This window comes from Olea europaea, chromosome 2, assembly GCF_002742605.1.
Source record: "Olea europaea var. sylvestris chromosome 2, O_europaea_v1, whole genome shotgun sequence".
NCBI classification, from domain to species: Eukaryota; Viridiplantae; Streptophyta; class Magnoliopsida; order Lamiales; family Oleaceae; genus Olea; species Olea europaea.
The window spans coordinates 6,241,164-6,255,122 of NC_036238.1; the positions used below are offsets into that span (position 1 = coordinate 6,241,164).

Here is a 13,959-nt window from a genome sequence, read left to right on the forward strand (position 1 = left end):
TTTTTAGTATTTATAGCATTCTTTTCGTGCAATCATTTTAATTTGATAGCATTATTTTTGTTATAATTTCATCATTAATCATCATGATCATATCATCAATAGCATTCTTTTTTATCATAATTTTTTAATATTTATACATTTATTGAATATAAGCTATCATTTTCAATAGCATTTTTTGATCGTAATACATATCAATTAACATTCCTATGTCGTTAATTCAAATGAAAATATTCAATAGCATTATTTTTTGGACTAAAAATATGAACAATAATAACCAAACCAATAATAAATTTCAAAACTTGCATAAATATGGTCTTGTTCAATAATAACAATAAATAAATCTGATTATGTTCCATCTTTACATCAAATTCTAATAGTGATATATGCTTGAAATCAAGTGGAAATGGAGACACTGCCTCAAAATTCCTTAACTTTCATAAAATAAATATTAAAGACTATTCTGGCAATATTATATATTCAAGTTTATATAGAAAATGAAATCAAATAAGGGCTCGAACACCAAGTCATTGCATTTCTATAAGCCTCCATATCGAGTAAGGAGCGCCATCTCCAAGTTCTTCAAGATCTAGTTGATGCAAGGCCCGAGCAGAATATACTGTGTGGATGGTATCCTAAATCGACACCAAATTTAAAATAGACATATGTTAAGAGTTTATACAGTACTAATGCAAACGACATTGATCTCATTTTAGCAAAGGGCAGAAAAGAGTTGAAGTTTGGGCAATAAGTACTTACTGAATTCTACTCTTCTTTTTATTACATTACAATATCGTGAAATGTCTATTGAGGAACAATGGTTTGGCAAAGAATCAAATGATGACTTCCAGCACGACTACACATACACAAAATAAAGAGAGAGAAAGTTCAAAAACATGGTTAAGCATTGTAAACTACATTGAAAGGACACTGAATACGACGCCAAGATGGCTTAACAAAGCCTACATTTTATCACAATAACCAGATGAATATTCATTCCGACATGAAATTTTAATAATGTTTTGAAGTAGACTTGATAATCAAAAGACTCTAGAAACGAGGAAGAAAATTGAAAAAAGAAGTCCAATTCGATTTGTGCTGATTCTAAATAAAATTATGATCAAATCAAGCATGAAAAGCAACTATGGGTTCAAAATGGGGAGGTTTTTATTGAATTAATAAACTAGATTCATCTCTAGAATAATCCATAAATACCTAGACTAGTGTTAGAGTGTTTTAATGCATAAATTAAAGAGAGTACATGAATGTCCATGTTGGGAATTTACTTAAAAATGCACAGCGAAAATAAAACAGTTTTAATTCTCACCAGGATTCATCTTTGTACTTAGATAAGAACTATGATGAGAATTATACAATTTTCTTGATTTTGCAAACTCCTTTGCGTTATCCTTTTCCAGCAACTTGAATCTGCCTCCCACAGTTGCCCAATTGTCCAGCCTTCAATGAAATCCACACAGAGAATAGACTGCAACTGCTAGAGTTTTTCCTGTTGTGCCAACAAGAATTATGAAAACAATATGGATCTTAAACCCTAGCCATATATTTATATAAACCCAAACGGGCTCGGCCCGATCCGGTCTAATATTTAATTAATCCATTTAATTAAATCCAGTCCGTGAATTAACCAATCAAATTAATTAATTCATCCAACGATTGTTAAATTAATTAATTGACAATTTGCAATCTTCCAATTCTCTTTTGTGTGCGACCCATCAGGTTCCCGACCACAATGCCTAACGACATGAAATATTATTTTGATATAATCAAAACTGATAAATTAAACACCCTTTTAATTTATCACAAATTCACACTCACCGTCCCAGATTGACATCTAACAATGTATTAGGGCAACACATATGAAGAGAAATGTCACGTGGTATGACAAAATCAAAGCTGTTTGTTTACCATGAAAATATAATCCCTTCGTCAATATGATCCGATCAAATACGAGATATGGAAGTGTGTCAATCTCGATTGTCGATCATATCTTTCATTCTACTATTAAGTCAATATGAGTCGAAAACTCCTTTTCGACTTATATGTATACCTTGGCCAAGGATTTCGTTATTGACTTAATTGAACGAAATACAGATCACAATCTCTTACTATCTAAGAGTGGCGAATCCTCTATTGGTCATTCACAACCTTCATATGGTTCTTGATATACCCGAATGATGTTGTATTAGCGGCCCTTGGTAGAGTAACATTCAACACCGTTAAAGCATGACTGTCCTCATATAAGGCACTATGATGACCTCAAGTCATAGGACCAATTCCACTACCGAACGTTAGAAATTAACCATTGACACTCAGATAGTTATTCATGTGGAATCTCTTAGCGGGTCTCCAATGTTTTGGTCTATAACAAAACATCCACGTGTTCATTTAAGTGTCACCACACTTTGGCTTGTGAGATCAGCTACTTACTTCACAAGTAAGAAATGTCACACGTGATGGTCTATCTGTATTAACGATATCCATATCTTGTTATTACTTACGACTACAATTTATTCAAGATCCAATCATACGTAATTTGTATCTCACAATCACAACTCCTTATGATTAACAAATCACTTAAACTTGGATTTTCGGACTCTATTATTTAATATTATTTATTACGAAATTAATTTAAATAAATAATAGATCTTGCCAAAATTAAATGCATTAAATATATTAAAAGTGTTTACAACCTAAATCGATTGGATCTAGGGCATAACACTAACAAACTCCCACTTGCACTAGATCCAATCAGTCATGCATCTAATACCATAAGCGTCCACATAACGATCATGTTTCTGTTGTGACTACGGCTTTGTCAGTGGATCTACAATATTGTCATCTGCGGGAACTCGCTCTATTGTTACGTCATTTCTTTGTATAATCTCCCTGATGAGATGATATCGTCTTAGCACATGTTTGGATTGTTGATGAGACCTCGATTCCTTCGCTTGTGCGATGGATCCATTGTTATCACAATAAAAAGATATGGGATCAACAATGCTAGGAACGACTCCAAGTTCATAAATGAACTTCTTGATCCAGACAACTTCCTTCGCTGCTTCAAAAGCAGCAATATACTTGGCTTTTGTTGTTGAATCAGCGGTTGTCTCCTGTTTGGAACTTTTTCAACTAATCGCTCCATTGTTGAGAGTAAACATATATCCTGATTGAGACTTGCTATCATCTTTGTCAATTTGAAAGCTGGCATCAGTATACCCTTGAATTTTCAGTTCATTTCCTCCATAGATTAAGAACACATCTTTAGTCATTCTCAAGTACTTAAGAATGTTTTTAACCGCTATCCAGTGTTTGTCATAGAGTTTGCTTGAAACCTGCTCGTAACACTTAGAGCATATGAAACATCTGGTCTCGTATATAGCATCGCATACATGATAAATCCTATCGCCGAAGCATAAGGAATCTTATCCATGCGACTCCTTTCATCATGTGTTTTAGGACACATCTTTTGAGAGGTACCTCTTTTAGACTCTTCCATACTAAATCTTCTCAAGATTTTATCCATGTACAAAGATTAGGATAAGCCTAATAATCTTTTAGATCTATTTATATAGATCTTGATTCCCAAGATATACGCTGCCTCTCCCATATCTTTCATGGAGAAATTCTTTGACAACCATAATTTTACTGATTGAAGCATTGGGATGTTGTTTCCCATTAATAATATGTCATCGACATATAATATTAGGAATACGACCGCGCTCCCACTTGTCTTCTTGTAAACACACGGTTCATCTTCATTTTTGATAAAATCAAACATTTTGATTGTCTAATCAAAATGAAGATTCCAGCTCCTAGAGGCTTGCTTTAATCCATAAATGGATCGATTTAGCTTACATATTTTGTTGGCTCCTTTGGATTCAAAACCTTCAGGCTGTATCATATACACCTCCTCTTGTAAGTTTCCATTAAGAAAAGCAGTTTTGACATCCATTTGCCATATCTCATAATCATGGTATGCAGCTATTACAAGCAAAATTCGAATCGACTTCAGCATGGCTACAAGAGAAAAAGTTTCATCAAATTCAACGTCTTGTCTTTGTGTGTAACGCTTCGCTACTAGCCTTACTTTGTATGTATGGACGTTTCCATCCACATCGACCTTTTTCTTGTAAACCCATTTACAACCTATCGATTTTATCCCTCCTGGAAGGTCGACCAAGGTCCAAACCTTGTTCTCATACATTGAGTTCATTTTGGATTCCATGGCTTCTTGCCATCTCTTCGAGTCAACATTGACTTTACTTCTGCGTAATTTGTAGGTTCATCATCCTTGACTAATAATATTTGATTAGTAATCATGAATTCGTACCTTCTGGGAGGTCTAATGATCCTACTTGATTTACGATGAGCTAGAGTGTCCTTAGGGTTCTCTATATCTTGATTAAGAGTCTGTCCGTCAATAGGTGTGGGATCAGACTCAGGTTCATCTAATTGGTCAACAGTATCTGTGGATTCTTGAACTTCTTCAAGTTCTAGTTTGCTCCCACTATCCTCACCTAGAATAAACTCTTTCTCTAGGAATATGGCATGTCTTGAGATTAACACCTTCTTCTAAACGGGATTATAAAACTGATATCCAATTGTCTCTTTTAGATATCCCACAAATACGCATTTATCAGATTTAGCCTCAAGCTTATCTGATTCATTCTGCTTTACATAAGCCTCACAGTCCTAAACTTTCATGTGAGATAAGTTTGGTCTTTTTCCTCTCCCTAGCTCGTACGGAGTTTTGTCGATCGATTTAAATAGGACACGATTAAGTGTGTAGCACGCAACAATTAGTGCATGACCCCAAAATGATTTTGGGATATTTGCATGGCTCATCATAGATCGCACCATGTCTAACAAATTGTGATTCCTCCATTTAGATACACCATTATGTTGCGGTGTATATGGCGGAGTCCACTGCGAGAGAATCTCATTCTCTTTTAGATAATCTAAAAATTCTCCCTTTAAATATTCTCCACCTCGATCTGATCTCAGTGTGAGAATATTTTTACCAGTCTGTTTCTCTACTTCAAGTTTGAATTCCTTGAACTTTTCAAGTGCTTCATGCTTGAATTTCATTAGATACACATAACCATATCTAGAATGATTATCAGTGAATGTGATGAAGTAAGAGAAACCACCTCTGGTGGTTATTGACATGGGTCTATATACATCAGTATGTATTAGTCCCAGTAGTTCTGTGGTTCTTTCTCCTTTTCCAGTAAAAGAGAACTTGGTCATTTTGCCTAACAGGCACGACTCACATTTGTCAAATGATTCAAAATCAGTTAACCCCAAGTATCCATCTTTATGTAACTTGAAAATGCATTTGTCGTTAATATGACTCAGTCTGTAATGCCAGAGGTATGTATTATTTAGATTATCACTTATGCCTTTTATTTTCTATATTCATAATAGACGACTCGGTATCAAGAATATAAATTCCATTTTGCAACACACCATAACCATAAAAAATCTCATATTTATTAAACGAACAATGATTGTTCTTAATATTAATTGAAAAACCATTCATGTCCAAACATGAAATAGAAATAATGTTTTTAGTAATGGCGAAAACAAAATAGCAATTTTCTAATTCTAATATTAAGCCCGAAGGCACTGGTAAGAAGTATGTCCCTACAGCTAATGTAGCAACTCTTGCTCCATTCCTCACGCGCAGGTCAACTTCTCTTTTCTGCAGTGGTCTACTTCTCTTTAGTCCCTGCATATTTATACAAATATGAGATCCACATTCGGTATCTAATACCCAAGAAGCTAATGAAGTAGACATATTAACCTCGATAACAAAAATACCTGAAGTAGAAGCTTCAGAAGACTCCTTTCCCTTCAAACTAGTGAGATAAGCCTTGCAGTTCCTCTTCCAATGACCTTTCACTCCACGGTGATAGCATGGGTCATCAGATTTGGTATTGTTCTTGCCTGTTTTGACTGTTTTGTTATTACCCTTAGCCTTTTTGGATGTTTTCTTAAAACTTCCTTTGATTTTCCTCTTAGTACCCTTGGAGGAATGAATAGCTAAGACATGCCCAATGCTAGCCTTGACATTGGGCTCCACAGTTTTAAGCATATTGAGCAACTCAGAGAGTCTGCATTCGATCTTATTCATATTGAAGTTCATATTGAACTGTGAATAACTATCTGACAGAGATTGCAGAACCAAGTCAATACTTAGTTCATGATCCATGATAAAACCCAATGAAGCTAGTTTCTCAATGAAACCAATCATCATCAGTACATGAGCACTAACTGAAGATCCCTCTGCCATTTTGCACCGGTATAGTTGTTTAGAGGTCTTATACCTCTCCACACGATATTATTCATCATACAACTCCTTAAGATGAAAAATCATAGTGTAAGCATCTATACCCTCATGTTGCTTTTGCAACTCAGGTGACAAAGCTGCAAGCATCACACGTGCCGCAGTGTTATCATCATCACTGTATTTGGTGTAAGTAGCCACCTCTTCATGAGTGAAATTTTCAGTAGGCACCACTGGAAAGGGCTTCTCAAGGACATACCCAATTTTCTCATACTTGAGAACGATTCTCAAATTGGGATGTCAATCGAGAAAATTTTGTCCGGTTAGTTTGTTGGCATCCAGTATGCCTCTCAAATTCATATGATTACTCATGATTCAAAAACTGTAAATGACGACAAAATATAGAATTCATATATATTATAATGCATATGCACAAATTCAATATGGACTTTAATTAAACGTGCTCCCACTATTTAAAATAAATTCATGACCCTCATATATAAATTATTTGAATCCACATTTGATTTCCAGTTGACTGGGATCCCATTCGTTGTATCAGGATCTTGAGTGTACTAAACAAATCTTAATAAAATATTTGGGTAAATATTATTATCAATTGTATCTTCATACAACTCCCAGATCATTAAGCTGAAACTCTTTTGTCTTCACACATCTTATGTGTTAGCTTAACATGCCTCTAAAACTTATCTCCTTGAGTGTACTCAACAAAAGATAAATTTTAGTTAAGTCAAACCCATCATTCAAAAATATCAAATATTTCATAGTGTCAAACATATCCCTAATAGACCGGCCTTAAGTTTACTCAACAAGCTAAAGTCGATTTACGATTCTCGTTTTTCACTATAATGATGGAAGACAAATAATACTAACTTAATATTTTAACGAGGGATTTAACGTGTAATGGTCTCATCAAGTAATTATATATATATATATATATATATATATATATATATATATATATCTTTAAAAATACATCAATATGTATATGTATATATATATATATATATATATATATCTTTAAAAATTCTTCAATTGTTTGTGTTATTTTTTCAGAAGAAGTCTCATCAAAATGCTTCTTTCTATGTATAACCCATTTTTCACAAAATATCGATTCAATTTCAAATTGTTCTATCTAGTTTTTTCGAGCCAAAGGGAAGACTAGTTGGTCAATTCCTAAGGGGTACAACATTGGATCAACACCAATGTACCATCTCCATGGTTTCCACCTCTTCTTGCACCTTCAATTAGTCAAGCTACAACATGTATCATATACTAGTTGGCACGCAGGCCTAAAAAAAATCGGATTCGCAGGCCCATAATAATAACAATAACAACGGACTTGCAGGTTCAATATAATAAAGAGCTCGCAGGCCCATAAAATAATAAGAAATAAATCAACCATTCAACACATCTATATGTTCGAGTCCATAATCATCCATAAATAAACATTCATCACATAAATGTTTCCTATGTATAATATATAATATTATATGTAATGTCTTATAAATCTAGCAATTATAGTCATCAAAACTAATTTAAAATTTTGGATCGAAATAATTAATTAATTAATTAATCATATTAATTAATTAACTTAATTTGCTGTCCAATTTAATTAAAATCAAATTTTAATTAAATCCTGATAACTATTGAGCGAAGTAATATAATCAAAATCAAATTTTAATTGACTATTAAATTAGAGTCATACTCTAAATTTTAATTTACATTGGGGAAGTAGTATTAATTGAAATCAAATTTTAATTAATATAATATTAGAGTCCAACTCTAATAAAATTGAATTAATATTTTAATTTAGGACAAAACTCCCAAATAAAACAAAAATTCAATCTACGGTCAAAGTTAAATATTTAAGTTAAAATCTAATTTTAACAAAAATATAAAAGTAGTCAAATTTTAAATATATCATTAATTTTGGGCCTATTTAGAAACATGGGTCAAATCCAATAAAATCATAATTTCAAAAAATATTTTGAAATTAAAAACCATTTTCAAAATTGCAATTTGACCCAATTCGAAATTAAAATACAAGTCCTTCAATTTCGTAAATTGCATGACAGGCCCCTCTAACAAAATTGTAAAAAAACCCATATCTCTTAATTGTAGGCAGGGGCTCGCAATTACATTAATTGCAACAGAAGTCCCCTCCTCCATCTTCCCCAAAACGTAAAACCCAAAAAAAAAAAAAAAAAAAAAAAGAAAAAAAAACCTTTTTTTTATTTATTGTTGGCGGCGCCAGCCGACGCCCCTTGCCTATAGCCCAACAGGAGACGCCGCCTCTCAGGGGACAGTCCCCTGCCGCTACAGCGGTGCCTTAGCGCTGTAGTCTACAGCGGCTACACCTGCGGCAGTGGCACGCGGCCACCATCGTTGTCGTCATCCATCCCAAAAAAAAAATTTGTTTTTCAAAATTAGATTCTGAAGAAATAAAATTAAAAACTATAATTGCTAAATTCAGGGATAAACATGATTAAATCAACTTTTAATTTAATCAATATGTAAATCAATTCCTAAAAAATACAAAGTTGGCTCTGATACCGCTTTTGAAAATTTACTTAAACATGCACAACGGAAATAAAACAGTTTCCATTCCCACCAGGATTCATCTTTGCATTTAGATAAGAACTGTGATGAGAATTATAAATCTGCCTCCCACAGCTGTCCAATTGTTCAGCCTCCAATGAAATCCACACAGAGAATAGACTGCAACTGCTAGAATTTTTCCTCTTGTGCCAACAAGAATTATGAAAACAATATGGATCTTAAACCCTAGCCATGTATTTATATAAATCCAAAGGGGCTCGGCTCGGTCCGGTCCAATATTTAATTAATCCATTTAATTAAACTCGGTCCGTGAATTAATTTAATTAATTCGAGGATATAAATAACAAATCCAATTAATTAATTCACCCAACAATTGTTAAATTAATTAATTGGTAATTTGCAATCTTCCAATTCTCTTTTGTGTGCGACCCATCAGGTTCCCGACAACGATACCTAACGACGTGAAATATTATTTTGATCTAATCAAAATTGATAAATTAAACACCCTTTTAATTTATCACAAATTCAAACTCGCCGTCCCAGATTGACATCTAACAATGTATCAGAGCAACACATGTGACGAGAAATGTCACGTGGTATGACAAAGCCAAAACTGTTCGTTTACCATGAAACTATAATTTCTTCGTCAATATGATCCGATCAACTACGAGATATGGAAGTGTGTCAATCTTGATTATCGATCATATCTTTCATTCTACTATTAAGTCAATATGAGTCGAAAAAGACGAAAACTCTTTTTCGACTTATATGTATACTTTGGCCAAGGATTTCGTTATTGACTTAATTGAACGAAATGCAGATCACAATCTCTTACTATTTAAGAGTGATGAATCATCTATTGATCATTCACAACCTTCATATGGTTCTTGGCATACTCGAACGATGTCGTATTAGCGGCCCTTGGTAGAGCAACATCCAACATCATCAAAGCATGACTGTCCTCATACAAGGCACTATGATGACCTCAAGCCATAGGACCAATTCCACTATCAAACGTTAGAGATTAACCATTGACACTCAGATAGTTATCCATGTGGAATCTCTAAGCGGGTCTCCAATGTTTTGTTCTATAACAAAATATCCACGTGTTCATTTAAGTGTCACCACACTTTGGCTTGTGAGATCAGCTACTTACTTCACAAGTAAGAAATGTCACATGTAATGGTCTATCTGTATTAACGATATCTATATCTCGTTATTATTTTCGACCACGATTTATTCAAGATCCAATCATACGTAATTTATATCTCACAATCACAACTCCTTCTGATTAACAAATCACTTAAACTTGGATTTTCGGACTCTATTATTTAATATTATTTATCACAAAATTAATTTAAATAAATAATAGATCTTGCCAAAATTAAATGCATTAAACATATTAAAAGTGTTTACAACCCAAATCGATTGGATTTAGGGCATAACACTTACAGTCCATTGGTGTTATTCATTTACTTAGATAGAGGGAAAGTATGCAATTAAATATTGATACATGTACTAGACTGGGTTCATGTTGGAAAAATTATATATATACGCTTGTAATCTAGCCATTTGAAAATCAAGTCTAGTTGAAGCGATAATAAAATAACATATAGTTCCTCCACTACTTTTTTTGTGAGTGTTGAGTGAACTTATGCATTCCAATTTCTAAAAAATTGGTATCAGAGCCGCTTGTGTTTAGAGACAATTGAAGAAAAGATGATAAATGGAACTCCATTTCTAGATCCATCACTCGCCAAAAAAAATAATGATAATTGTTGCATTCTTATGAAAGCTTTACTTGGAGCATATGTTGTTTGGAAACCTGTGGCACAAGGTATCGCAACAGAAGATGCAGATGCAGCTACCAAGAAAGATTAAATAGCATTATCTCTCGTATATCCAAGTTTAGATGAAAATATGTTTGAGAAGGTTGCTAGAGCAACCACCTCCAAGGAAGCATGGGATATTCTTCAAGATTCTTTTTAAAGGAGGTGATAAAGTGAACAAGATACGTCTCCAAAAATTAAGAGGAGAATTCAAATCCTGACCAATGAAGGAATTCGAATCTGTTTTGGATTAAATTTCAATAGTTTTGGCTGTTGTCAAATGAGGAGATATGGGGATGACATAAAGGATGATTGGGTTGTTGGAAAAATTGTACAATCCTTATATCCATGATTTAATTATATCGTCGTCGCCATTGAAGAGTCCAAGGATTTGGACACCATGACCATTGAGAAGCTTGCCGAATCTTTGCAAGCTCATGAAGAACTACTAAAGAAATTGCAGCAAGAATTGGAAAAGCAAGCTTTGCAAGCAAACTTTTATTGAAAGAGAATGAGGAAAGAAGTGGCAACTCCCAAATAGGTCGAGGACTTGAAAGAGGTCTTGGTCATGGAAGAGGAGGACAAGGAAATAACCTTCAAATAATAAAGAGAAAAGATAAAATTGAAATCATGGAAAAAGCCATGGATGAGGCAATTGAGGAAGTTTGAAACAAAATCAAGGAAGGTATAACAGAGCAAATGTTGAATATTAAACTTGTCACAAATATGATATTATTTTTGGAATGCAAAAATAATATGGAAGAGAAAACTAACTTTGTGGAGAGCAAGAATGAAGATGGAGATCCTTCTTTGCTTCTTGCTTGCAAAAGTAATGCAAATGAAGAGAATAATCAATGTTATCTTAATTCCGATGCAAGTAGTCATATTTGAAAAATGAAAAATTTATTTACAGAGCTTGATAAATCCATTGGTTGAAATATCACTCTTGGAGATTTTTCCAAAGTTCAAGGCCAAGGAACATGTACTAGATGGAAGTCATCAATGCATTTCTAATGTGATTTATGTGCCGGATATGAAAAGTAACATTTTGAGATTGGGACAACTTTTGGAGAAAAATTATGATATTCACTTGGAAGAAAAAAGTTTGACTATGAAAGATGAAAATAGAAGATTGTTAGCGAAGGTGCCGATGATGAAGAATAGAATGTTTATGTTGAATATTTAACAGGATGTCCCGAGATGCTTGAAATCGTGTGCTAAAGATTCTTCTTGGCTTTGACACATGAAATTTGAACATCTAAATTTCGATGGCCTCAAAATAATGAACCAGGAAAGCATGGTGAAGGGATTGCCAACCATTGATCATCCAAATCAATTTTTTGAAGGATGTCTAGAAAGCAAGTAAGAAAGAGCTTTCCTAAAGAGTCTTTAATAAGAGCTCAGTGTCCATTGGAATTGATCCAATCGGATGTTTATAGACCTAGCAAACCATCAGCACTTGGTAAGAATAATTATTTCTCCTTTCTATTGATGATTTTCTCAAAAAATTGGGGTTTATTTCTTGAAGGAAAAATTGGAGGTGTTTGAGACTTTTAAAAAGTTCAAGACTTTGGTAAAGAAACAAAGCGGATATCAAATCAAAGCTCGTCGATCTAATAGAGGTGGAGAATTCACTTCCAATGAATTTAAAGACTTGAGAGAAAAATGGCACTCATCGTCCTTTTACACTTCCAAGATTGCCACAACAGAATTGTGTAGCTAAGAGAAAGAACTAGACCTTACTTAACTTGGCAAGGAGTATACTTAAGAGCTAAAATATAGCTAAGGAGTTTTGGGCTAAAGCCGTTGCTTGTGTAGCCTATTTGTCCAACCGATGCCATACCAAAAGTGTCCACAGCAAAACTCCACAAGATGCTTGGAGTGGTTACAAGCCAAATCTTTCACACTTCCTGGTTTTTGGAAGTATAGCCTATGCTCATGTATCGGATGAGAAAAGGACTAAACTTGATGACAAAAGTGAGAGGTATGTGTTTATGGGCTATGACCAAAGTTCTAAAGGTTACAAGTTGTACAATCCAAGCAATGGCAGAATAATCATTAATAGAGATGTTGAGTTTGAGGAAGAAAGAGCTTGGGATTGAAAAGTTGCAAAGGAAGAATACAATTTTAATCCCTTCTTTGAAGAAGAAGAAGAAGATTAAGACGTTATGCAACCTATTAGTCCATCCCTAGTACCTCCATTAAATCCACAAATTAGGAAAACAAGTACAAGTGAGGGGCCTCGAAAAACTAGAAGTATCAAGATTTTGTACAAGTCAACTGATTAGATAACACAAAACTTAAGTGACTTGACTTAATTTTGTATTTTTGTGGATTGTAAGCCTCTAGCTTTTGAAAAAACCACTCTAGATAAAAATGGAGAGATGTCATAGATGAAGAAATAAAGGCAATCAAGAAGAATGATACGTGGGAATTAACATCACTACATAAAGGAAAAAAGCACAATTGTTGTCAAGTGGGTATACAAGACAAAGAAAAATTTGAAAGTCGAGATAGAGATATATAAAGCAAGATTAGTTGAAAAAGGATACAAACAAAAGCCGGCATTGACTATAGTGAGGTGTTTGCACCAGTTGCTCATTTAGAAACAATTTGTTTTATTATTTCCTTGGCAGCCCAAAACAAATGGAAAACTCATCAAATGAACGTTAAATCATTTAAAAATAGTTCGTTTGAAATGGCGAATTGCAAGCCAGTGAGCACCCCTGTTGAATGTAGAGTTAAATTATCTAAACAAAGAGATGGAGCAAAGATCAACCCCACATTTTTCAAGAGCTTTGTTGGAAGCTTCAAGTATTTAACTTGTACAAAATCAAATATTCTTTTTGATGTTGGACTTGTAAGTCGTTTCATGGAAGCTCTTACTACTTCTCATTTCAAGGTAGCCAAAAGAATACTTCATTACATTAATGGTACACTTGACTTTGATATGTTCTATACATCTTCTCAAGACTTCAAGCTTGTTGGCAATTGTGATAGAGATTGGGCTAGTGATATTGATTATTGTTTTAATGCTTGAATTAGAGAGAGTACATGTATCTCCATGGTGTTATTCATGTACCTGGATAGAGGGAAAGTATGCAATTAAATATTGATACAGGTACTAGGTTAGGTTCATGTTGTGAAAATCCTATATATACTCATGTAATCTAGCCATTTGAAAATCAAGTCCAGTTATAAGTGATAATTAAATCACATATATTTCCTCCACTACTTTTCGTG

General features: G+C 33.8%; 1 protein-coding gene across 1 annotated transcript; it reads left to right on the forward strand.

Moving 5' to 3' along the window:
- Positions 1 to 13,414: 13,414 nt before the first annotated feature.
- Positions 13,415 to 13,756, forward strand: LOC111371660 (uncharacterized mitochondrial protein AtMg00810-like). Its single transcript, XM_022993771.1, has one exon. The coding sequence runs from the start codon at positions 13,415 to 13,417 to the stop codon at positions 13,754 to 13,756; it is 342 nt and encodes a 113-aa protein (XP_022849539.1).
- Positions 13,757 to 13,959: the final 203 nt, after the last annotated feature.

Bases quoted from the DNA above. Each gene is read 5' to 3' on its own strand.
- LOC111371660 (XM_022993771.1), top strand. From the start codon at position 13,415: ATGGCGAATTGCAAGCCAGTGAGCACCCCTGTTGAATGTAGAGTTAAA.